The sequence below is a fragment of the Nyctereutes procyonoides genome, unplaced genomic scaffold (assembly GCF_905146905.1).
Source record: "Nyctereutes procyonoides isolate TBG_1078 unplaced genomic scaffold, NYPRO_anot_genome, whole genome shotgun sequence".
NCBI classification, from domain to species: domain Eukaryota; kingdom Metazoa; phylum Chordata; class Mammalia; order Carnivora; family Canidae; genus Nyctereutes; species Nyctereutes procyonoides.
Window position 1 is genome coordinate 2,000,339 of NW_026575052.1, and position 27,072 is coordinate 2,027,410.

Below are 27,072 nucleotides of genomic sequence, written 5' to 3' on the forward strand. Positions count from 1 at the left end.
AAACCCTGCCTCTGGTAACCACCAATCTATTCCGTGCCTATGACTTTGATTTTGTTTGTTTTAGAATCCTATATAAATGGGATCATATGGTGTTTGTCCTTCTCTGACTTATTTCACTTAGCATAATGTCTTAACGTCCATCCATTTGTTGCAAATGGCAAGATTTATTTTTCTTTCTGGCTGAATAATATTCCACTGTGGTTATCTATCTATGTATCTACCTACCTACATCAGTATATCTCATATATATAGTACATGATCTCTCTCTATATATGTATTTATATAAGTATTATATTATGTTATATATAATATAGAGAGATATAGAAAATGTGAGATATATGTATCATACATTAATGATCCATATGGACATCCATATATATCCACTCCTCCACCAACGGACACTTTGGTTGCTTCCATATCTTGGTTATTGTAAATAATGCTTCAATAAACATGAGAGTGCATCTATTTTTTGATTAGTGTTTTCATTTTCTTTGGACAAACACCCAGAAGTAGATTTGCTTCATCAACTTATAGTTCTAATTTCAATTTTTAAAGGCACCTCCACGCTGTTTTCCACAGTGGCTACAGCCATTTACCTTCCCACCAACAGTGCACTAGGGTTCCCCCTTCTCCATATCCTCACCAACACTTGTTATTTCTTGTCTTTCTGATAATAGCCATTCTCACATGTATGATGTAATAGCTCATGTGGTTTTGATTTGAATTGCCCTAATGATCGGTGATGTTGAGCACTTTTCATGTACCTACTGGCCATTTTTATGTCTTCTTTGGAAAAATGTCTATTCAGATCCTCTGCCCATTGTTTTTATTGTTCTTCTGTTCAGTTGTATGGGTTCTTTATATATTTTGGATATTAGCCCCTTATCAGATACATGATTTGCAGATATTTTCTCCCACTCAGCAGGCTGCTTTAAAGTAATACTGATAAAAAAGAGTGGGGCGCAAACCTCCACGGAGCATGCAGGGAGCATAAGGATGCCGGCTTTTGTAAGCAAGCCCAGACTGCACCAATAGACTCTAGTTCTTGGAGGGTGGGGGTGGTGTCCTTGTCCCTTTGTGTTCTCTCCAGTGCCCAGAGATCGCAGGGAAGCAGTGGCCAGTAGACAGATGATGGGCTTTGGCACCGGACAGGTTCTTGAGTCCTGCCTCTGGCACTTCTACAATCTGTGCTTTTGCTTCTTCATCTGCAAAAGGGATGTCGTTGTTCATCTCATCGGAAAAAAATTTGCACCAAGAAAGGAGACTCAGGTTGTTTTTTGTTTTCTGTTTTTTTTTTTTAAGTAAGTGGTGTGTTATTCAGACAAAATATGAGTTACGATGCTGTTGCCCTTAGACACCCAATCCCTTCTCCCTGACCGAGATGTTCTTGCCTGACGGTCCAGGGAGACTATTTAGAATGGTTTCTTTATGCAGATATTTTTTAAAAAGTACATCCCAGTTCCTACTGTAGTATCTAGATTCAGGAGTGGCTAGTTGAAGTTGCCTATGCCAGCTCTCAACTTTCGGGTGCCTGTGCGCATGTGTAGGGAGTATAGTTTACTCGTTAAGCCTACAGCTTACTAGGGAACTACATCGTCTAGGCTGGAAACCTGGTTTTGTTACTAACTAGGCAGATTCTTTAACTTTTCCTGGCCTCAGTTTCCTCAGTTGTAAAATGAGGCCAGTCTTATCACATAGGGTTATTATGAGGATGAATAAGACAGTCTGTGCAGCATACCTAGAGTAGAAGCAGGTGGAGAATAAATACGGTTATCATTCGAGGAATTTTAAGTCCACTTACATTCCCATTGGTGATATGTTGTAAATTCCTTAATCTTGGTTGTAAAATCTTTCATCTTTTTAGGAGCTCTGCTGTAGGTCTTATGGTTGCTCTGCTGAGCAGGAATTCTTGTGGTTTCTATTATAACCATATGCTGTCTTTTTAAATGCACCATGTCTTTGGTCCATACATACTTGCTGTAATCTAGCCTTTTCTGAAGAGCCAGAGAGAAGGCTTTTTTCCCCATTAAAAACGTCTATATAGTGTTTACTATGGGCCAGACAGTTCTGGGTACTGGGGCATTGTGGTGAATGATATGTCCCCTGCAAGGGAACTACACACCAGAGTACTAAACTGGCCAGGACCTACCCTAGATGTACCTATGTAGAATGGAGTTTCATTCATGTTACAGATTCAGACAAAGAGTGCATTTTATACTTCCATCTCAATATAGAAGTTGCCCATGGGATGTGATGAAAATGTCCGAGTTTCCTTCTCTCATCCTTTAGCAATATATTTCACCTTTTGAACAAAGCAAAAGAGTAATATTTAGCATATCAGATAATAAACACTCCTGAAATTACATTGTATTCTCGACAGATAGCATCTTTTTTGGATTAAGTTGGTAAAATATACACAATGATTTATCCTGAGAAGTGGCACAGGTTGAAAAATAGAAACATGTTCAAGAAAAATAAACAGAGGAAAATTAACGCAATGGATGATTGGGGGTAACTTAGAAGAGCTGAGAATATATATATACCCGGTGTGGCAGGCTAATGCCCCCCAATATTTGTTCACATCCTAATCCTCATATGGAAAGAAGTCTTTGCAGATGTGATTATGTGAAGGATTTTGAGGTGGGGAGATTACCCCGAGTTACCTGGGTGGATCCTGAATGGGATCACATGTACCTTCAGTAAGAGGGGTGCAGGTGGAGATCTGAGCTAGACCCAGAGGAGAAGGTGATGTGGAGATGGAGCAGAGAGATTTAAAGAGGCTGGTCTGGGGATCCCTGGGTGGCGCAGCGGTTTGGCGCCTGCCTTTGGCCCAGGGCGCGATCCTGGAGACCCAGGATCAAATCCCACATCGGGCTCCTGGTGCATGGAGCCTGCTTCTCCCTCTGCCTGTGTTGTGTCTCTGCCTCTCTCTCTCTCTCTTTCTGTGGCTATCATAAATAAATAAAAATTAAAAAAAATTAAAAAAAAGATTAGTGTTACATTAAAAAAAAATAAAGAGGCTGGTCTGGAAGACTGGAGTGATGTGGCCACAAGCCTATGCATGCTGGCAGCCACCAGAAGCTGGAAGAGGCAAGGAACGACTCTACCCTAGAGCCTCCAGAGGGAGCGTGCCCCTGCTGACGCCTTGATCTTGGTCCAGGGATGCTGTGGTTGGACTCCTGGCCTCTAGAACTGCAAGAGAGTCCATTTCTGGTATTTGGAGCTACACAGTTTATGGTAATTTCTGGTATTTGGAGCTACACAGTTTATGGTAACTTGTTACAAGAGCCGCAGGAAGCTAACACACCCAGTCATTTCAGATTAAGGCTAGAAAGACAAGCACCTACGACTCTGTCATCCATGTCTTGGGATCATGTTATCCAGTATGTGTCTAGTATATGTCACCGTCTTGCTTTCTAACTTGATGTCCCTTTATCTTCCTTTGCATTTTATTGAATGCCAGATAGCAGCATAGAGCTTTTAAATTTTTTTTTTTTACTCTTAGGTCTGTGTCTTAATTGAAGATGGAATGATGGCATCTCTCTTTTTGAAGGTATCCCAGAAAATTTTAAGGCATGGATTGTGTTGCAAGGAAGGCATTGATTTAGGTGAGAGATGGAAACTCTGATGTCTGCTTTGATCCACAGCAGAGTACACTATTTTTGTAACATGCATGGGAGCATCTCCCAGATCTTGGGTCTCTTTCCCTTGAAAGACTGCAGAAAAAAAGCAAACGCTTGAGGTTTGATTGCTTTTTATTTTTTTTTCTTATACGCTCTGTGCTGGCCCTGTCATATTTTAAGGGCTTGATAAGTTTTTTCTTTCCTTTAAAGTTTTTTTTTTTTTAAGTTTTTTCTTTTAAAAAAGATTTTATTTATTCTTGAGAGAGAGAGAGAGACAGAGACACAGGCAGCGGGAGAAGCAGGCTCCATGCAGGGAGCCCGATGCGGGACTCGACCGGATCCGGGCCGGGACCCTGGGGTCACGCCCTGAGCCCGACCCTGGCTGACTTGGTCACCGGCTACACTACCCCTTCGCAGTCAGGTCCTAACACGGCAACGCCGTACGCGTCCATTTATTTATTTATTTATTTATTTATTTATTTATTTATTTATTCATTCATTCATTCATTTATTTATTTATTTGAATTTTTATTTACTTAGGATAGTCAGAGAGAGAGAGAGAGAGACAGAGAGAGAGAGACAGAGAGAGAGAGAGAGGCGGAGACACAGGCAGCGGGAGGAGCAGGCTCCATGCACCCGGAGCCCGACGCGGGACTCGATCCCGGGTCCCCAGGATCGCGCCCTGGGCCCAAGGCAGGCGCCAAACCGCCGCGCCACCCGGGGATCCCCCGCGTCCTATCTTCTTAGGACCCAACTCCCGGGGCACACCTGCCGCTAATCCGGGGTCTCTTCCCCGGGAGGGTCCCCCCCGCGGAGGCCCGACGCCGTCTACACTTTGACGCTCCCGGACTTCGCCGTCGGGGCGCAGGGTCACCCGCCCGGGGGTGCCGGGGCCCGGGCCTTCCTCCGACCCCGACCTCCCTCCGCAGCGGGCGGCGCAGCCTGCCCGGCGCCCTCCGCTTCCTGCCCCGGGGTCTGCCCCGCCGCTCGGGCCGCCCCACAGTCGGGCTCCACCGGGACGAGGCCGCGCAGCACCCAGGGCGGGGCCCCCGCGCTCCAGCCTTCGGGGCGCCGCGGCCGGGCCGGGGGAGCTGAGCCGGGAAGGCCGCGTGGTCACCCGGCGGGGCCCGCCGCTCAGCCAAGGCGCGGAGTCTCCCGGGAACTTGGCGTCGCGCAGAGCTGCGACCTCGGGGCGCGGGGTCCCCGGCAGGGCGGCCGGGCCGGCGCGGGTCCGAGGGCGGCGGCGCGGGGTCCCCGGGGTCTCGGCGGGTCCGAGGGCGGCGGCGGCGGGGGTCCCCGGGGTCTCAGCGGGTCCGAGGGCGGCGGCGCGGGGTCCCCGGGGTCTCGGCGGGGCGGGTCCGAGGGCGGCGGCGCGGGGTCCCCGGGGTCTCAGCGGGTCCGAGGGCGGCGGCGGGGGTCCCCGGGGTCTCAGCGGGTCCGAGGGCGGCGGCGCGGGGTCCCCGGGGTCTCGGCGGGGCGGGTCCGAGGGCGGCGGCGCGGGGTCCCCGGGGTCTCAGCGGGTCCGAGGGCGGCGGCGCGGGGTCCCCGGGGTCTCAGCGGGTCCGAGGGCGGCGGCGCGGGGTCCCCGGGGTCTCGGCGGGTCCGAGGGCGGCGGCGGCGGGGGTCCCCGGGGTCTCAGCGGGTCCGAGGGCGGCGGCGCGGGGTCCCCGGGGTCTCGGCGGGGCGGGTCCGAGGGCGGCGGCGCGGGGTCCCCGGGGTCTCGGCGGGGCGGGTCCGAGGGCGGCGGCGCGGGGTCCCCGGGGTCTCGGCGGGTCCGAGGGCGGCGGCGGCGGGGGTCCCCGGGGTCTCGGCGGGGCGGGTCCGAGGGCGGCGGCGGCGGGGGTCCCCGGGGTCTCGGCGGGTCCGAGGGCGGCGGCGGCGCGGGCTCGCGGGCTCCCGGCGCCGCCCGACGTCACTTCCGACCGGAGCCAAGATGGCGTCGGCGCGGCCGCGGACGCCGGGGCGGGCGGAGCGGCGGCAGCGGCGGCGCGGGCGGCGGCTGTCGGCGCTGTGAGGCGCGGGGCGCGGCGGGCGCAGGTAAGGGGCGGCGGGGGCGGCGGGGGCGGCGGGGGCGGCGGGGCCGGGCGGGCTCCGGGACCGCGGCGGGGTGGGCGCCGGGACGCCCGTCCCTGCCCGCGAGGAGCGAGGCGGCGGCGGCGGCGGGGGCGACCCGCGGGGACCGGGCGGGCGGACGCGCCCCCTTCCGAGCGCCCGGGCGGGCGGGGGTCGGTCCGGGAGCCGGGCTCGGGGCCGCCGCCGCCGCCAAGTTGTGCGGGGCGCTTTGTGGCGGTTGGGTCGCCGCGCGCCCGGCGGGGGGAGGGGCGGGGGGTCGGGCGGGGTCGGGGTCGGGTCGGGGTCGGGTCGGGGTCGGGGCCGGGGCGGCGGCGGGTCCCGGGGCGCAGGGGGCGCGTCCCGGGGCCGCCAGTGTGGGGCAGCCGCCGCGCTCCGCTCTTTTGTGGCGGGCACTTGGCATTCCCGACGCGTCGCGTGTCTTCGCGTCTTTTGTGTTTATTCCCCAAGAGTTGCGCGTTCCGAGGCTGGAGGTGGCCCCCGCTCGGCGTCCCCGTCGCGGGCCCCCGGGGTTTTGCTCGCGCGTGGCCGCCGCGCCCTCGCGGACTCCCCCCTTGCTACTGGGGCCGGCGCGCCCCGAAGCTTCCCTGCCTGCCGGGCTTGGGGGGGGGGACCCCAGCCCGCGCTTCCTCGCGACCCCGCTGACCCCGGCTGGGCCCTCGCGTCGGGCCCCGTGGGGCGGGGGAGCCCCGATTCCTGGACGCAGCTGCAATTCCCCCGAGAAAGGGCTTTTATGCTGTGCCCCCGCCCCCCCCCCCCAGCCTTCCATTCAGGGTCGTGCTGGGGTTTTGGTTTTACTTGGTTAGTTTTATTTCAGGCGCCCCTGGGGGAGTTCCCAGGCGGCCTTCGGGCCCTGCCATCGGACGCTGAAACGGTCGCACCCACGACGCGGCTGAAATCTCTCCAAGTTTTTGTCGACTGCGGGTTTGATCGTTAAAAGCAACGATAAACGTCGGACGCAAAGCGCAGCCTCTCGGTGAATCTCTTTCTCTCTTTTTTTTTTTTTTTTTAAAACCTCCCAGACCAGGCTTCCCGCCCACTCCGTCGGTTGTGGCCGAGTATTGGGAAAACGTAGGCCTTTCCACATTTTTTTTTTTTTTTTTTTTTTAAAAAGCACGCTAGGAAATTTGTCGTGCACATATCGAGGAGGGACCGGGACACACAATCGTGTTCTTTCTCGGAGGGTTTTGTCGTTGAGACGGCTTGCAGCTGCCCCATCGTTCTCGAGGAGAGGCTGCCCTGCACTCGCTCGCTCGCTCAACCGTTTTCATCACGCGTAGGCTCTCATTGTGGCCTTGAGAGGACCTTTCGAGATCCTCTTATGAAACACCCTCCCTCCAGTCCGTAGAAGCTGAGATGGAGATTCTTGGGGGAGCCTAAGGCTGATTGGCAGCTTCCCTTACTCCAGGGCTCTTTTCTTCCTTACCTTTTTTTTTTTTTGTTTGTTTGTTTGTTTGCTTGTTTGATTTAAATAAGTGACTACGTCCCAAGTGTGTAGAAAGACACCGGGCGCACGACAATGACGCTCAATGAGAGTTTGCCTTTGTCGATGCTGAAGGTGGCTTTGACTGGAAAGTCGGCATATTCAGATGTCTTTTTTTCTTCTCCTCTTGTGGACAGTTCCTGAAACAGTACGATTTGAATTTCATTGTAATGATTTGTTTTGTGAGCACACATCATAAGAAACGGCTCTCAGAGTAGGACAATATGAAAATAGAGAAGAGCACGGAGAAGGAGGGGAGATGAGCTCTAATCTTCCCACTCGTCAGATAACCCCTGTTAACGTTTTGGCAGACCTCCGTCGCCTTCCTGTCTTTCTTGTGCATGTGTGTATTCCTTGTATATATTTATTCACGTCTGTGTATTTGTATTTTATACGAGATTGGCAGTACGTTGTGTGTATTATTCATAACCTGTGTTGGGAGCACATATTCATGCCATTAAATATTCTTCAATATAATTTTTAGTGGCTGTGTAATATTTGAGTGGGCCATAATTTATCAATTCCATATTGATCAGTAAAGCTTCTGTAGCCTGAGATTCTCATTTCATGGAGATTCGTTTAGATTTTTCCATTGTGAATTTTAAAGTTTTGTGATTTTTTTTTAAGACAATATGTGAAAATGTTAATTCTGTCTTTTAGCCTCTAAATATGTATTTTCCCTGCCGATGCAGTTATAAGAAGCAGCAGTCGATTTCAGCTTCCTTTTATTCTCTCCTCCCTGAGCCGGGTCTGTGCAGTTGCATAGGTATATCTGCACTCATATTCTTTTGATGATTATTTTACGTTAGATGTTTATTTATTCATGGGACTGTTTTCTTTAAGCTGCCGATCTCTTTTCAAGTTACAGAACTGATTTACAAACCTTTTAAATCCTGTTAAATCGTAGACTTTCCGGGACGGAAAGCACCTTAGGTTATTTACTATTTTCATGTCTTCCAACTTGCTTTTCATGCTATCTTTGGTAACCCAGGCAGAGAAAAAAAAAAGCCCGTGGGCTGCACGAGAAAACTCCATAGTGGGAGTGAAAAGGGAGTAGTAGTAGTAGGTGGACGGTGGGGGGAAAACTCAAACTTGTGTGGCAGTGCGTAGATACTGGGAGTTTCCAGATGCTGGGGACATCACCTGACAGTCATTACTCTTGACACTGCTGACGTGTGGCCAGCACTTTGTGGTTTGTGTGGTGCCCGTCGGTGACACTGTCACTCCTCATAGCATTTGGTTAGAGGTCTGGCTCTCTCCTTTTGAAGTTAGAACTTTGTCATTGGAGCTGGTAAAACCATCTTCCTAGAGCGACCAAAAGCTACAGGTTCCATTACTGAGAGCGTTACTTAGGTTCCATGAAACAGGACTTCTTAACCTGGGCAGGGTTGACACGTGGGGCTGGATAATTGTCTGTTTAGGGGGCTGTCCTGTACGCTCTAGGGTATTTTTTTTTTTTATTTATGATAGTCACACACAGAGAGAGAGTATTTATTTATGATAGTCATACAGAGAAAGAGAGGCAGAGACACAGGCAGAGGGAGAAGCAGGCTCCATGCACCGGGAGCCCGACGTGGGATTCGATCCCTGGTCTCCAGGATCACGCCCTGGGCCAAAGGCAGGCGCCAAACCGCTGCGCCACCCAGGGATCCCCGCTCTAGGGTATTTGGCAGCATCCCTGGTCTCTACCTGTGAGATGCCAGTAACACGCCCCGCAGCCTGAATAACTGATAAGAGTCTCCCGATGTTTCCAGATGTCCCTTGGTGGGGACCCAGTCCTCAAGCACTGCATTAAAGGAAGGGAGGCCCATCTGACCGGATGGTGGAGTCACTGAAATAAGTTTGAAATAAGTTTGTGGAATCTGTTTAGTCAAAGAACTATAAGAAGAGAGTCTGGTTTCCTTGAAGTCCACCTTGGGAACAGGGAATGGACCTAAGTGGCCTGTGGCAGTCCCTGGGTGTGTCTTTATGATCATACCCCATAAATGACTAGGGATCGTCTAGTCCCTACTTTCTACTTTCAGCAAGTCTGTGGCAAGAGATAAAGCAATTTGAGATAACCTGGAGACTCTGAAGGAGTTTTCATGACATAGATCAACATTCCCTGTATGTAGATTAAACTATTATGGATTTAAATAAATTTGTATAGAGTTCAAGCATGGTGACTCATGTAAGCTTGTGGTCTGTTATACTTGAATAGCATAGAAACATCTGTTTTCTAGAAGATGAGACTCATTTGAAGCAACCCCCTTAAAGATTGATGGTAGAGGCCAGACTAGATTTTCTAAGATTCTTTTTTTTTTTACAACCAATTCAGGGTTATGCACCGAAAGTGGTGAATTTGTCCTGAGGAAATAGTTTACTTTTGAAGTGCTTACCTAACTTTAGCTTATTCTTTATAACTTAAAGATCGATACTGATTTTCTTGGCATACATGCATCCCGAATGCGACTTCCCGTGGGAGAAGACTGCAAAGATTGCATGCTTTAAAAGTATGGATAGTGTAGATTGAATTTTTACTGTGGCATAAGTGATCTTCAGGTAGAACTTAAGGGAAGAGATGTGGTGCTGTTGGACCACGTTTGGTAATGGGGTGGCTCTCTCAACTATGGAATAATTTCCTGCATAATTTCACTGGAATGAATGCATGTGCCATTTAAATATTCTTTCTTAAAGAGAATGCCTTTCATTCCCCACCCCCACTTCCCTGAAGCATGAATTAGTCATTGTATGTAGTAAATCTGGCTCATTTGGAGTGAAATACGCTTATAATATTTTTCTCAGTACTGCATAGTACTTAGAGCCTTGGTTCAAGTCATACTTAGGCTGTGTTTCATTTATTAGTCTTTTGGAACATGCAATAAAGGAGGTTTCACTGAATTACTTATGTATTTGCCAGCCATTTTGGTGAAAAGAATATTTTGTAGCTCTTGCAATAAATCATCTGATGGGCTTTGCTTTGAAAGAGCTAAATTACTTCTTGGCACAGCTTGCCTGAAATATGTAAAGCTAAGTGCAACTGTTAGTTTGATTACTGTGGGCAGCCTGTCTGGGAATTGGTAAAACCTACAGCTTTTACATGTGCATATAAGTAGTTCCACTAAGACTACATTAAACTCTGGTGGGAAAACTCTGTGGCATTTTCAAGTAATTTAAATGGTGCTGTTAAAATTCGAAAAGAAATCTGAGATTCACCAAACCCTTACATACTTAGGTATGAATCCTGCGCATTACCCAAGGGGTTATTAAGACAGTATAAATCAAGCATAGTTTGGAGAAAGAGTGTAAGTATGATATTCTTAACGTTTCTCACTGTGAGGCTGATTTTAGGGACTTTGCTATAATTCTGAAAGGCCTTAGTTTCAAAGTACATCTGAAAGGAGGATTTTTAAGAAGGGGGGTGGGTCTCTGGGACAAGTTTAGATTTTTAATGGTGAAACTGCTGCCCTGTGTTAGAGGACGTTGAGCTAGTCAGTTTCCCTGTTTTGGGAGGTAAGCGTGTCCGTGCGATCCCTAGTCATTTAGTTGAGCCCTGCCTCGGTGCGCGGAAGAAGGCCTGGAGGCCTGGAGCGGGGCTGAAGTATTCCTGGCCATTCCTGGCCGTGGAGCGGCCGCTCTGTTATCCTGTCCCCGTCCTGCTTGTAAAGGGGGCGCAGGGACTACGGCTTTCCTTTCCCGGGGTGTTTTGTGATGGATAGATGAAGACTATGGAAGCAACTTGAGATACTTGTAGGTCTCTTCGAAACTATTACCAGCGTTTTCCCGAGCTGCTTCTCTTTGCTCGGCTCCCGAGGGCCAGTGCGGTCGCGTTGTTGGCGAGAGGAACCTTCCAAGCTCCGAGCCCTCCGGCCTTTGGGCCCCCGCCGCCCGCGCGGTGGAGGAGGCGCTTTCTCCTCGGCTCTCCCAGCCTGTCACAGAGCCAGGTCCTTGGTCTTCTCTTCTCTCTGGACATCCTCGCCCTCGGCAGCTTCCCTGGGCGCCCGTGCCTGAAGTCCCCTGCATCTCCATGTCCAGCCTTGGGGGCGGCCGGTGCGGGGCCTGTGCCGGGCCTGTCCCCTCCTGTTGGGGGCCGCAGCTTTCCACGCGGATGTCTGGCCTCGCCCCAGAGGCTAAAAGGGAGCTACTCCCGGCGACTGGACCTTGAAAAGAGATGCCTTCCTCCGCCGGTCACGGTCCATATTTGGGACTCCTCTTCACCATTTTCTTGCTTCCTGTGCCGTTAGGAGGCACCTTCTGCCCGTTCTGTGTGTGGCGGTGGCGGTGGTCACGTATTTTTCTTTTTGTTTGTTTTGTTTCTTTTCAGCTGTCCTCTGTGGTTCACACCCTTAGGCCCTATGGCTTATCACCTCGGGTTCTTAACCCACTTGCCTGGTCCCTGGCTGCCCTCTCCTCACCTCCTTCCTGTCAGTTTGATCTCTCACAACTGGGAGACAGTGTTGTGGCATTCCTCAGCCGAGGCGGCCCTGTTGCTCCGCCTTGCTCCCGGCAGGGGGCCCAAGCTGCCTCCTGATGGGCCTCAGGGAATCCGGCTCCTGGGCTCTCCCGGTTGTGGTTGCGCGCGCGTGTTCACAGGCTCTGCCCTGAAATAATTCCCCTTGCATCTTTCCCTAAAGACCTGCAGGGCTTTGGGAGTGGAGCGGGAGGCAGGGTGAATGAGGGCATAGCTCCTGTGACAGCTGGGGAGCCCAACCCACAAGTTTGCATTTAACTGGGACTCGCATCCCTCTAGAACCGCCCTTTTTATTTATTTTATTTATTTTTATTTATTTATGATAGTCACAGAGAGAGAGAGAGAGGCAGAGACACAGGCAGAGGGAGAAGCAGGCTCCATGCACCGGGAGCCCGACGTGGGACTCGATCCCGGGTCTCCAGGGTCGCGCCCTGGGCCAAAGGCAGGCGCCAAACCGCTGAGCCACCCAGGGATCCCTAGAACCGCCCTTTTAATCTGCTGCTCTGCACAGACCCTCCCTGGACCCGTGCTCTCTGGTTTACCGCTGCCTGTAGTACCAAGAGATAATCTTTCATTCTTTTCATCGTAAGTGGGGAGGCATGTATCTTTACCTTGAAACAAGAACTACAAATTATTTGGAACCCTGCTTTCCTTTAAAAAGTAAAAGCTTAAATGCGTACAGAGCCACTTAAACTGTAGAGCAACACATAAACATTGCTCTGTAAGCAGTAGGTGTTGCCATTATTTTAAAATGCTCTTGAGAACAGAAGTACTTGCATATTTAGAGGTTAGACCCTGAAGCTCAGACTTTATGTAAAGTAGAGTCACTCTGTACCAAAAGAATAAATATCTTAATAGACTCTTGGGAGAAGACCTCGAATCTTGTAGTGACAGAAGTGTGCCTGGCATCTTAGGAAAATCTAGTTGAAGTTGTCAGCCTGTCTGGGATAACTTCCAATTTTGTTCTAGGTTCTTCACTTGTGAATTCAGGAAGCCTTGTCATTTATGTAGAGTTTGGGGAAGATGAGTTTTCTTATGTATTTTGTTGTGTAGGAAAGATTAAAAAAAAAAAAAACAAAACAAAACTCTGAGCAGCTACTTGTAAGGTGACTCTGTTAACACTTAGCCTTTGTGTGAGAAAATGAACATTCTAGTGCCAGGAGCTGAGCACCATGTTGCAGAAGTTCTCTTCCCTATTTTAGGAAATTCAGAAGCATTTTTGTAGGCTTTCTGAAAATCCCTCAACTTTAAATGTTTAATCACAAAGGTAACGTCTGTATTGGCAACGCCAGTGGAGAAACATTAACCCAAAAGGGTCAACTGAGAATTCATTTTATTTTGGGGATTGTGAAATGAACGGTCATTTCTTGTTTTGGAAATTTCGTGTTTGAGTTGGAAGCTTGACATTTGAATGTTAGGAAAGAATTGACTTAATTTTCCTTTTAAGATAATTTGAAGTTTTTACATGTCTCACAAGGGGAAATATTAGAAAAGTCTCCTTTTATAGGAACTTCTTTGATTTGAATGCTGTCTGGAAGAATGTACAGTCAGCAGTTGGTTAAGCTGGACTTTTAGGAGAGATGGGAGCCGAGCTGTACTACAAATCTTGAGTGGGGCACAGTTCTCTTCACAGAGCAGGGACTGGCCATAGAGCATTTGTCTTCTTACTCGCTTGTCTTTTCATGTGGATTTTTATATCAATATTTTTTGCCAATTAGTCTTGAAAATAGGAAACAAAATTAACTTCTTAATTCAGGAGTATTTTGATTGGATGGAGTTACTTCAAGAAAATTGACAATGATTCTTTTTTTTTTAAGTATTTATTTGAGACAGAGGGAGACTGAGTGCTGGAGCTAGGGGAAGGGGCAGTGGGGAGAGAAGCTGATGCCCTGCTGAGCAAGGAGCCCCATGTGGGGCTCAATCCCAGGACCCTGAGATCATGACCTGAGCTGGAGGAAGCGGCTTCGCTCACTGAGCCACCCAAGTACCTTGACGGTGATTCTTGCGTTTTTTGTACCATGAGGAAGAATATCAGAGTAAGACGTTAAAGTGAGAGTAGTATGTTTTAATTTCTTTAGAGAAACAGTATTTTAATTGTAGGATTAGAGGGGATTTTTGTAGAAACCCTAAACAAAACCTGAAATTTATGATGTAATTCCGTGTTTAGTGCGATAAAATGACATAGATATATAAATTTAATCAGAAGAAAGGAAAGTGTATGTTAATGGTGGCCCATAACATAAACCACATAAATGGTAAATAGCATTTACTATACACTTATTGCTGAGCTAGCTCTTCATTAATGGCTGCTTGAAGCAGTATTTTGTTAAAAAAATTTCTTGAGTCTCTCTTTTCCGCAGAGATATTCTAAGGGAAGGAAAAAACACTTAGAACGTCATAATCTAACTTTGGGTTTATAGTGCTTTCCTAGCACATTTGCAGATCTCTTATTTAACATTCTTCTGTGGTGTTCACTTACATATATTTTTTGTTTTTAAAAAATTGTTTTATTCATTTGAGAGGAGGAGAGAGAGAGGGAGAAAGCATGAGCCCTGCGCTGGGGAGGGGCAGAGGGAGAGGGAGAGTCATTCCCCACTGAGTGCAGTGCCCACCGCAGGGCCCTATCCCAGGTCCCCGAGATCATGACCTGAGCCGAAATCGATAGTCACTCGCTTAACTGAACCACCCAGGAGCCCCAACTTACATGTTTAATTTTAATTTTAATTTAATTTTAGTTTTTTAAGATTTTATGTATTTATTTGAGAGAGAGACATAGAAAGCAGGAGTGGGAGGAGAGGGAGGGAGAAGCAGGCTTCTCTCTGAGCTGGGAGCCTGATGCAGGGCTTGATCCCAGGACCCCAACATGACCAGAGCTGAAGGCAGATGCCTAACCAATTGAGCCACCCAGGTGCCCCAACTTACATATTTTAAACAAAAGTTTATTAAACCTCATTTTCTTGTTGGACTTCTGCGGCTCTGAAGCTGTTCTGAACAACAGACTTTCTGTTTTTCCCCTCCATTGTGTGGAAACTGTTGTCAGGATCAGATTCTCCCACCTGGAGTAAATTCACCGGTCTGTGCTTCCTTATTTAGGATTGTGTCAGGACACCACGTTCCAAGAATTTGGAGAATCAGACCTTAGGATATTTGTTCCTGGTGTTCTGGGCCTCACTGGGGGAAACTGATGTATTGAAATAGGAGAAATGATGGGTTTATTTACGAGCATTCTATTCGTTGTGTCTCCTCACTTACTTCGCAGATAGGGAAATTCCTCTGTGTGATATACTCTGTTCTACGGTTGCCCTTTTTGCCTTGGGTAGAACTTGTTCTACTTGGGGAAAGACTTGAACATCCAGTTTTGAGGAGCAAGAGTTCACACCCTCCGAATCTTTGCTGTATTCTCAGTCTCTTTCTCTTTACACACACATGCGTGCACACAAACTTTATTCTTAAGATGATAAATGCACAAGGTTTGATTTTTTTCATTTCCATTTATTTAATTTGGTAACATAATTTGCCTTTTAAAAGAGGACTTGGGGTTTATTTTTTAGTGCGAAATTAGATGTTCTAGATGGTTATTCTTGTGAAATTGTGTTTGTTATTTTAGAAAAAAATGAATGATTTTGTGTTTAGCAAACTCTGGGGCAGATTCTGGATTTATGAGTTACATGTTTTTGCTTAATCCGAGTAAGTGCTAAGTGTTTTTATTATTCATATCTAGAGTTCATAGATTGTGTAATTTGGTGATTCCATTCTTCTGGTAGGAATTATGAATGGTAGTTTTTATTTAATTTAATTTATTTATTTTAAAAAAGATTTTATTCATGAAACACACACACACACACACACACACACACACACAGAGGCAGAGACACAGGCAGAGGGAGAAGCAAACTCCCTGTGGGGAGCCCGATGTGGGACTCGATCCCAGGACCACTAGATGCCCTGAACTGAAGGCAGATGCTCAACCGCTGAGCCACCCGGGCATCCCAAATAGTAGTTTTTTTTTTTTTTTAATTTTTATTTATCTATGATAGTCACACACACACACACAGAGAGAGGCAGAGACACAGGCAGAGGGAGAAGCAGGCTCCATGCACCAGGAGCCTGACGTGGGATTCGATCCGGGGTCTCCAGGATTGCGCCCTGGGCCAAAGGCAGGTGCCAAACCGCTGCGCCACTCAGGGATCCCCCAAATAGTAGTTTTTAATAACAAAATATGCTAGCTGTGTTTGGGAGTTAATAAAAACTGCTCTTGAGAAGTTGGCATAGTTTAGATATTTTTACTATTTTTCTAGGAGTTTCTGGATTGCAAGAATCTTTTGGTTAGCATTGTTAAACACTGTAAATCTACTCTGCTAAACGCTTAATCATCTCTGCTGTCTGCTATAAAGATTAATTTACCATGAAAGATGTACTTTAAGCTGTGATTAGTATTAATTTACCTTGAAAGATGTACTTTAAGCTGTGATTAGTTTTAGAATATTTATCTTAGGTAGGCTATAAACTTTCTAAAACCTCTTTCACAAATTATTATTTTTTAACTTTTCTTTGCATCTAGTCCATGTTTTTTAGTGCATTAATGATTTTTTTATATTTTAATATACCATACTAGGTCTCTTAATTCCAGTGACTCTGAATGTTGCAAATTTAATTATTTTTCAAATAGTTCCAAAAGAGTTAAATTGACCCAAAAGAATACTTGTAAAATAGTGACTTACAGGTGAATATACAAATCAAATCAAATCATTATCTTCCTACTTCTCTGCCTTCCTTCCAGATTTAAACTACTCCTAAAGAATCTATTGCTTTTACTTTGCCTCTCATGTAGTTTTATAGATTTTACAAGTCTACAAAGGGCGAATGTTACAGTTTAACCTGTTAAGGTGTTGCATTCCTGTTACCTCCTGTCTTTCTTTAGTTTAATCTGCCTTATTTTAGAGGATGAGTGACAGTGAGATGCCAGGGACTCCTAGGCTCTTCTGACCCAAGGACTGGAATGTCCGGTGTGTCTCTCCTTTTTCTGGTCTCTGGCTCTCCATGTCAGGAGATAGTAGTCTAACAGTTGTTAAGGTTGTTTTGACACTTTAAGGAACCAGTATTGAAATAAAGACCCCAATAATTGTTGTTTTATTGATACTAATCATATATCATCAAATCAATTTTATTTTAATTTTTAAAAAGATTTTATTTATTCATGAGAGAGAGAGAGAGAGAGAGAGAGAGAGAGAGAGAGGCAGATACACAGGCAGAGGGAGAAGCAGGCTCCATGCAGGGAGCTCGATGTGGGACTCCCTCCTGGGACTCCAGGATCACACCCTGAGCTGAAGGCAGGTGCTAAACCGCTGAGCCACCCAGGAATCCCCCTCAAATCAATTTTATGATATTATTAAATATTTGTAAGGATGATTTGTCCTAGGATTTGGAAGCAATATCTTGAGAAGTTAAGTACATGTATATTATTAAAGCCATGGATTTGTAAAATCAGGACCACGCTCTTACTTTTCTAAGAATGTATGCTATTAGCAAAGTATAGTTGGTGATAAAAATTCACATGCTCTAAATTTGTATATCTGCCTAAGTATTTTATCTGATAGATGTCAGCAAGCTGGAATGGAAGGGATATGTAGAAATATTCAAGGTGGTTTGGTCAGGTATAGAAACTGAAAAAAAAAAAAAAAAAACTAAGGCATTAGCCAGGGTAGGATAAGTCTTAGCTTCTGAAAATTTTAAGGTTTTCAGTATTGACTGTTGGAAAACCAGAGGCACTTAACTGTTTAGCATTTTTTCCCTTTAATATGGTAGAATTATTGAGTTTCAGTGATTGGTTTGGAAAGATTCCTCTCTGCCCCCACACTAATAGGATTGTTAGTTCAGGTTCTCACATATGATAAAAATTGATCTTAGTTAAGTGGGTATGTGAAAATGGCACTGCTGAGGTCAACACTGAATATGAGAATATGTAGGATTGCCAGGCGGCTCTCACAGGGGTTTTGCACTGCTGGAGGAACCTTAAGGAAGTTACTTCAGCAGCAGCTTGTAGAGTCTATAGTTGTTTTAAAATATATTGTCATATTACAGCTAGTTACATGATTTTTAGAATTCAGGGTTCTCAGCTGGGAGGTTATTTGGGAAGGCCTGTAGGTATTTTTGATTTTCGAGATGATCAGAAGCACTGTTGGCATTTGATGGTGCAGAGTTAAACGGCCCCTCCTTGAAGGGACAGACAAGGAGTAGTTGCCCAGTTCAAAATGCAGTGGTCTTCTGTTGAGAGACACTGCCAGAGTCTCAGTTCTTGTGTTTAACATCCCTTGTTTTTAGTATAGTTTAGTAAAGGATTTAATTTTTAAAGTATTATTTGAGAAGTCATTTTTGGATTTGCAGTGCTTTTGACTCTGTAAAATATTTTCGATATATAATTTGACAATGTTGTGAGTCAAGGGGAGCGAAAAAAAAATGAGTCTGGTTTTTGGCAATTGGGATTAGAAGTGACTGGAGAGGAGAGCCCAAGCATATGTGTTTGTAGCGAACTCTGGGGGGAAAAAGATGTTAAGATAACCCTTTCTCTGGAAAGAAATGATGAGTGCATTCCTGTTAGGACAAAGCGGGAACAGACAATGCAGAAAGTCAGATTATTAATCATTTAACAACCTGAATTATATTGTAACTTTTTATTAAGAAAAAGTGAGATTGAGATAACAAATGAAAGACTAAGCTGTTCTAAGTACTTTAATTTTTGAGTTCTTTGGGATTAGAGGCCAGATGCCATGGTATCTCAGTCGTTTGAATCATGCCTGTGAGCCTGTAACTACAAAAGGGGAGGAAGGAAAGGAGGAAAGTGTGAAGTGAAGGGAAAAAAGCAATGACAAGCAGATGGGAGGAAGGAGGCAGCATCTCCTTTGATGAAAGAAAATGGCGGCTCCATCCTTCTGTGTCCTTGGGATAAAAATCTTGGTGTCCTCCCTGACTTCCTCTTCTTTCATACCTAACAGCTACTCTGGCAGCAAATCTCGGGGGCTCTGTTTTTAAAATATATCTGGGATCTGAGTACTTCTCGTACCTCTTTATATGGGCCAAGCCGCCGCTGCCATCTCTTGCGTAGATGGGGGCAGGAGCCTCCTGAGAGGTTGGCTTGTCCCCACCCTGCTCCCTTGTGGTCTCCTAAACCTAAGGCACGTCAGGTGTGCCACCTTGAGCCTCCCAGTGACTTCCCATCCCTTGATGGAAAAGCTCTAGCCGTTCTGGTGGACAGTGCTTACCTTGCAAAACTCGTACTTTATCTGCCTCCCCACCACCCCCATTCCCACCTTATACCCCACACCTTTCTGAATCACTTCCTACACTTTCCCTTTCATTCACTGTGCCCTTGTCACCGTCCTTGCCCTTCCTCAAACACCCAGGCACACTGCCGAAGGGAGTTTCTTACTTCCTTATGATGCTCCTTCCTCATACCTTCCTGGCCCACAGGTCTTCTAGTTTTTATGCAGTTGGCCTTTTCTCATGGAGGCCTTCTCTGACCAGACTGTTGGAGTCACAGGCAGAGAGATAGAGACTGTAATTCCTATCTCCCTCTCCCTACCACCTGTTTATTTTTCCCGAAAGCACTTTTGTTATCTGACCTCCTGCACATTTTACTAATTTATTGCCATCTGTTCCCCTAGAGGGCAGAGATTGTTCTGCTTACTGTTGAAAACAGTGGTTGACACATAGTAGGTGTTAAGGGGAGGCAGGAGTAAACAGTTGGTGAAATATGGTTAAGAAGCAATGGCAGAAACCCATTATGAGCGTGGTGGAGTTATCCTGACCTCCTTGAACTTAACTTCTTACTTGAGGATGCTAGTACTTACCTCTGAAAATCAACTGGGCTAACTGAAGTGAATGTAGCACAGTGTCTGCTGGTCTTAGAAGCAGCTTCATAGGTGATAGTTGCAATGATGGTACCAGTGATTCTCACGGGAAGGAGAAGACGACAAACCGATGGAAATGGTAAAGCATCATAGCTCTTGCCAAAGGTCTTTCATGAAAGCATTTGCGTTTTCCTGCAGAATTTTTGTTCTGTTCCTTAAAGAGAACTCCCGGTGGCCAATGTTAGTAAATCCATCCGTAAAAGCTTAGTAAGAGGGCAAGTGAAACCACTGACATTTTATTCACTTCTGAGTTGCAAATTGTCCATCACGGTCCTCCTAGTGGACTGTATGGCATTCAGTAGGCATTGATGATAGAGGGAGCAGAGGGGCACACCCCTCAGGCCACTAACCTCATCACTGTGTGACAGCCAAATCCACAGTTGAACTTCATAATGATTTCAAATCTAGAAAAGCATGGATTCTGCTCAATAGGAGATGTATACTAAGGAAAGACATATTAAATATATATGAGAAAGATGTTCAATATTAAAATTTAAAGGAATGGACTTAATGGGCTAACCTCCGGTTGTCTGAAATCATATTCACCGAGTATTTCCTTACTGAGAGTTTATATTGGTTTCACTAGCCCTGAGCTCTCTAACTAAAGATGCAAGTTTCAGAATACATTTCCCTATGCCGAGTGTGAATAAAAACTAGTTCAGGTGCCCAGGTCCTGACTTAAATATAGTGCCTCTGATTGTTAAAGGTGATCAGGTGAGTGTGGGGGGGAAAACCCCAACCATCCTTGTTAATGAAGTGGGGCAAAATGTTAAAGCACTATGTTTATGATAGCCGGCAGGCAGTATATTCTAGGATGAAGGGTGTCGTGAAGCCACACGTTCCTTGGTTTATTAGCAACTAGAACGTAAAAGTTCTACAATGTGAGTAGAGTCTTGTGGATCTAGGAAAGAAGGATAATTTATTAAAGCAAGTTCATGAAGAAATAGGAGACCTGTTCCTGACGGTATGTGTGTGTATGTCTACCTGCTGGAAGCAGTTAGCATGTCGCCGTGGAAGTGCTACTTAAAGTGGTGCGGCTTCCATTATTGTGAATGACTTCCAGTGACTCCTAGGTTGTGCACGACAGCAAGGACCATCTTCACACATTGTCATTTAGAAATACATGTCGTATGCATTGACAAGAAATGATTTTGTCATATCATTTCAGTGTACTATGACTATACTGAATAAAAACTTTAAGGGAATTACTGCAGTTCTTTTCAAACAGCTTTTATTAAAACATTTTGCCTTTTACTACAAGGGTTTTGTTTTGTTCCTCAAAGAGAACTCCCCGTGGAAATGTTAGCAAATCTACCTTCCTACTTCAGGAACTTGAAAAACTAAATAATGTAAAGGGTCTAATTGTGTTTGCATTCAACACAGTATTGATATAAGTGAAAGAAGGACATTTATTTACATTGCGTAATAAATTACTCAGCAGTGCTTTGTGTTTCTATTAACAGAGCTAATCTGTTTCTTCTTATAAATGATGTAATTTCACAGCAAAAATTTGATGTCATTCTAATGAGTCTGCTTTCAATTGTAGAGTACAATGAAGGCCTAGTAAAGATTAGTAAGAAATCTATTTTATTGTAGATAATAAATCTGCGAAGTAAGCTCTCAGCATAGATTGAAGTTGATCTGGCATGGAGTTGCTTTATGAATAGCCCTTTGAGCAAACTCTACAGTTCTGTATGTGGTTTTAAATCACTGTAAATTTGTAGGCAGGTACATATTACAATTGTCTGTTTTTCTTTTTAGGGCTCATGTAATCAAAGAAGTTTCTTTGTTGTGTGTATCTTTTCAGAACACAACAGGAATTGAAAATGAATCAGGTGAGTTTAAAAATAAGAATTTATACAAATACATTACCTAGATGCTAGACCAGTTCTTGATTTTTAAAAGATCAAAACACACACATTCTTTTCTCCCAGATTTTCTTTCCATTTCTTAGTACCATTAACTGGTTCATTGCTTTCATAGTGTGCATTTGTTTGTGGAGTGGCGTGTGCTCTGTTGTGGCGTGGGTTGACATTTCCGTGGAACCCTGCACTAGGGACTGGTTCTTTGAGACCGTAGTTCAGACTTTCTGTTTCTACCTTTCCCCTGCCACACTGTAGTGTTAATTTTTTTTTGTTTTTGTTTTGAAGCTTATTAAGCTTTCATTTTTAATAGTTTTTTAAAATGAATTTTTATTTAGTAAATTATCCATTGGTTGTAAAGGGAAGATTGAAATTTATTTTTAGAGACTAAAATTTCCTTGAAAAAACCTGTGGATAGAATAAAAACAAGAAGGCAGACATTAAAATATATGATGTATTTCTCCTTATAGGAGGGTGTGGAACTACCTAGTAATTAAACAATTCTGCTATGGAGATTTCCGTAGCCTCAGCGGTGTTCTGATAAGTAAAACCAGTTATGTGGCCTAAATGTATTCTAAACTAGGATTCTTATTTTCTAGTCTTAATATCATTTCACTTGTAGTTACAGAAAATCATGGGTGTTAGAAACACTTTTTTGAGATCGTCATAAACACATTTAAGAAATACAAAAGAAAAAACTTAGAAATGTGAAGTCTAATTTGTAGTGCTTATCTTAAAACTATTGGACTTGAAAACATTTGGTATCCCTCATTATCTGAAATTGTGGACACCTTTTTATCACTTATAGGTGCTTCTAACTGTAGTCCCAGTTTTCTTAGGGTGGCTATTTAATAAGTTCACTTCCGTGTTGCACGGAGAGATGTGAAATTTTTGGAATGGATTCTTTTGATTTCTTTTCATTATTTTGCTGTATCAAAAATATGTTTATTTTAATGTGGAGGACCATACATCATAAAAAATGAATCTGGCGAACACATGGGGCACATGGTTTCTATTATTTTACAACTTGCAGATTTACTGACATGCTTTTGAAGCCAAATTATTTTTGAAATGGTGAGATGGAGGAGGGGAAAAGAGAATAGAGTGGATTTTTGTAGTCCTTGTTCATCAACGTTATGTGCATATATATGTGATTTCACTTTTTTTTTTGTCTTAAGACTGATTCCATATAAATGTGAACCTGGTCATCCAAAGGAACTTGATTTTCTCTAGAAATCTGTTGTTAGAAGAGCCTTGATTCTGGATTAGAATGATTGTGAATGCTTCCAGAGTGGAATCCAAATATTGACGTTACTTTTGGGGCATCACTGTTCAGCAGTCAGTTATTTCAGGTGGCTACAACGTTACCCTTAGGCTTAAATTAGGCTTTAATTCTTATGCTGTATTCAGCTACTAATATTTTATTTCTAACGTCTTTTGACCTGTTTGACACCTCGCACTTTCACTTTATGGTCCCTTTTATATCAAGTGACCTTGTGTTTAGAGAAAGTCCATATGCCATTCAAAAGAGTTGTGGCAATAACCTTTTCTCTTTTTGGCTTTTACAATTTCATTTTGTTTTTGACAAGTTTTAATATCAGATCTGCAGAGGACTGCCTTTGATGCCAAATGCCAAATATCAGTGGAAAAGTGTCCTCTTATGTTTCTAATGGTTAGCACATTTCTGATTTGGATGTAATTTAAGTGGTCTGGTAGTAATGAAACTTTTATTTGGGTTATAAAAATTGTCCACTTTTTATGAGTAAAATTTTCAGCATCTTTAGTTATATTTTCCTTATCTGAGGGATTTTAGTTGCATGATGTTTAGACCTGATTATTATGTCATGGCATAAGATCTATGAGTGTTTTTCAACAACTGTCTCAGTAATTCTTTAAAGTTAAGAATTGTTTCAGGACATTTTATGTTTTTCCTTCTTATATTTATTCTTCCCATTTTTAGCCAGTGAAAATGAGCAATCAGTGCTTGAGAAACATGAAAGTAACTACGCAAAAATTTAGATATTGAAAAAGTTTTAACTTGAACCAGATTGATTTTTTTTTTAAGTTTATTTATTTAAGCAATCGCTATACCCAGTGTGGGGCTTGAACTCATGACTCTGAGATCATGACCTGAGCTGAGCCCAAGAGTCAGACGCATATCTGACTGAGCCACCCAGACCACCCCTGAACCAGATTGATTTTTAATTAAAATCTTAATGGGGATTGTAGGGTCAGATGAATTCTCTCTAGGGACTGAGCAGCCTTGGTTAGATGAATTTTAGCAGTCAGATCTATCCCTTACAGCATGGTCTGGACAGCACAATACCATTCATTCATATGTGTCTGCTGCTTGAGGTTTAGGGACCGAAGGATCCCCAGAGTGAGCAGACCATATTATTTGCAGATGGGTTCTTTAGAGGAAACAGTGGACTTGGAAGACTCACGGTATTTTAGGAGCTGACTATTGAAGCGGCGTTCTGGACTGTTCAGTCTTACCATGGTGTGTGCTCTTGGAGTGGTAGCTCCCCAGGTTTTCTCTCTCACTCTAGCTCTGGGCTGCACAGAGCCTCTGGATCCACATGTTCTTTGTCCTTCTTTTCCTTCCCGTTCTCTGCTCAACACTTATCCCTTTTCTTACCTTCCCAGCCTGGAAGCCTTGGAACTCTGCTTGCTTTGCCTCTGAGCCTTTGTTCCTTCCAGCCTAGTCCTGGCCTGGTTGGCAGGCAAGTGGAGAGCCACTCTACTCCCCCCACTTCATTCTCTCATTTTCTTTTCTCTTCATTGTAAATCATGCATACACTTTACTTGCTTCATATCCCAATATTTAACTTTGAAGATGTGCTAGTATTTTCCTCCTTTTCTGCCCTAGATTTACTTAGGAGAATCTACAACTTTGCAAATGACTTTCTCATTGAATAAAGAGTTTAGAGTGCTTTACTTTATAGAATATCAATGGTGAGGAAAGTTCCACAATTTGAATATGCTCATAGTAGTTTAAGATAGATATGCTGGAGTTTACTACCACTTCCTCTCTACTGAGTGCTTAAGCAACATGCCAGGCACCCATTATTTTCTCACTCATTTAGTCTTTGCAACCATTCTATCAAGTGTATGTATTATATCCGTTTTATGGATGAAGGCATGAAGGCCCAGAGAGGTGGCCATGGCTTGCCTGTGGCCACTCAAACAGTAAGTGATAGAACTCTGATTCACACTGTCACTCGTCAGATTCCAAAGCTCAGGTCCTTGGTCACCAGGCTATACTGATGTATCAGTCAGGATAAGCTGTGTTATACTGTGCTAACAAACAAGCAGCTCCAAAGTGTCGGGGGCTTAACGTGGCGTCCTTTCATTTCTTGTTCTTGCTACGCATCCTGTGTGGATCTGCTGTTGTGGTTGCTCAAGAACCAGAGATGATGAAGGCTTTGTCTCAATGTACATCACTTCTATTCACATTTAATTAGCCAGAGTTAGTCATGTGGCCACATCTGACTAGGGGCTGGATGAGATGGGGGTGGGGGCCAGTGCCATCCTGTCAGGTACCTGGGAGGAGAGGAGAACTGTAATATTTTGGGTAAAGCTTCAGTGATTTCCCCCCAGCTTTATTGAGGTGTAATTGACATGGTACATTGTGTAAATTTTAGCCCTAATGAGGTAATACAACTGCTTTGATTTCTGATTTATTGAATCCTAGTTAGTTTTTTTTTTTTTTTTTTTTAATATATGATAGTCACACACAGAGAGAGAGAGGCAGAGACACAGGCAGAGGGAGAAGCAGGCTCCATGCACCGGGAGCCCGACGTGGGATTCGATTCTGGGTCTCCAGGATCGCGCCCTGGGCCAAAGGCAGGCGCCAAACCGCTGCGCCACCCAGGGATCCCTAGTTTTTTTTTTTTTTTTTTTTTTTTTAAGGATCTTTGCGTAACTTAAGTTGTTCCTGATTCTATCAACATAGTAGCTAATGATTGTAGCATATCTACATCCTGATCAATGATCTTTAGTATTGCCAGTAGCCTGTAGCAAAATAGTTTAGCAACTCAGCCTTCCAGACTTTTAAAAAGTTTTATGTAGTGAAATAATAAAATAAACCTTTAATCACTGGATGCTGCAGATCCAACTCTGATAATTGGGAGAAGCCACCCATAGTTGCAGTATCTTGCTGCTATAAATTTAAATGAAATACCAGTAAAACTTGCTTATTTTTGTATGTTTAAAAATAAAACCATTGGTATATATTGCCTATCTCAGATGGTACGTTCTGGATGTACATTCGTTCACTCATTCATCTTGCGTAGACTGTACCCCAGCATGTTGTGGATTCTGCAGTGAGCTAGACAGGCACAGGCGCTGCTCTGCAGCTTACCCAGTCAGAGAGAGATCGTTGAAAAGTGGAAGATGAGACAATTTCAGGTAGTGAAAAATGCTCTGCAGACCGTGAAACCCAGTAGTGTGGTAAAGGATGATGAATGAAGGTAGGAGGAGGTTCTTTGGGTTCCACGGTCAGGGAAGGCTGTTCTGAAGAGATGTCTAACAACGAAAACGGACACTCAAGTGATCGCCAAGAACCAGATACACAAAGATCCAGGGAAAGAAAATTCTTGATAGAGTTAGCCAATAGTGAGTGCAAAGGCGGGAGGTGGGAATGAGCTTGCTGGTTCAAGGACACAGAACAGGTGGTGGTGGTGGTGGTGGTGGTGGTGGTGGTGGTGGTGGTGCTGGAGCTTGGCAAGCATCATGGGCTCTGGGACAAGGTGAAGTTGGGGAGAGGCAGGGGTCAGATTCATAAAGCCTTAATGGCCATAGAAAGTTTTATTTTATTCTAAGTGTAGTGGAAAGGCACTAGACAGTGATATGATCTGTTTTCTATCTTTTTAGAGTATCACCTTTATCTTTATTGGGCAAGAGGATAGTAATATCTTTGTTCGTTATTGAGATTAACACCATATTTGAGGATAGTTTCTTCAGTTGGACAGTTTAATGGGCCTGCCGCTTTTTGAAGGAGGGCACTTTTTAATGTATTTCAGAACTATTGACTACTATTGTTTTCCAGAGACGGTGTGAAGGTTTTCTTGTTCTGTGTCCCCATCTCTTTATTGTTATTGCAGTCATACTGATTCCTTAAACAAACACAATTTAATGCTGTTTCAATAAACTGTAGCTTGTTTCATCCCCTCCCTCCATTGTTTGCTCCCAGAATAGCAGCTAAGAGTCTTGTTTGCAAGTTTAAACAAAGAAGAGTTGTTCATAGAATTTAAAGTATTAGCACTCTGCTTCTCAGATGTCTTTTGCTGGTGACAACAATTAACTGTGGTGATTATCATTAGTCTGTGGCAGAATAATATGTATCTTAGCGTGAATATGCTGTGACATATGCTCAGTGCAAAGCGATGTACAGCCACTGCTGGTGCTCTCCAGTGTTTTGATTAAATTGAATGTTTAAGAAACTAGGTGCTTTAATTAAATTGACTAAAACAGATACATTTAGGGTTGTTTTCTGTGTGGAGTATGTAAAAAGAGTTGCTGCTATAAATTTAAATGAAATACCAGTAAAACTTGCTTATTTTTGTATGTTTAAAAATAAAACCATTGGTATATATTGCCTATCTCAGATGGTACGTTCAGCCTCATGTAACAGCAGCCAATGCCAGTGTCCTGCTACATGCCTCTCTGTAGTGGA

At 44.6% G+C, this 27,072-nt stretch overlaps 1 protein-coding gene across 5 annotated transcripts in view; it reads left to right on the top strand.

Annotated features, from left to right (window-relative positions):
• Positions 1 to 27,072, top strand: part of PRDM2 (PR/SET domain 2) — a 125,845-nt gene that overhangs the window by 189 nt on the left and 98,584 nt on the right. For 2 of the 5 annotated variants that reach the window (XM_055332003.1, XM_055332004.1), the window contains exon 1: positions 4,722 to 5,660. The exons of 1 other annotated variant lie outside the window; for it this stretch is intronic. Coding sequence is in view for 2 of the 4 variants with exons in the window: in XM_055332006.1 (XP_055187981.1) it covers positions 21,360 to 21,368 (9 nt within the window). In the remaining 2 variants the exon portion in view is untranslated. Of the gene's footprint in view, positions 1 to 3,505; positions 3,609 to 4,721; positions 5,661 to 6,510; positions 6,670 to 21,294; positions 21,369 to 27,072 lie in introns of those variants that run through there. 2 more of the 5 variants (XM_055332006.1, XM_055332008.1) reach the window with 2 other exon arrangements.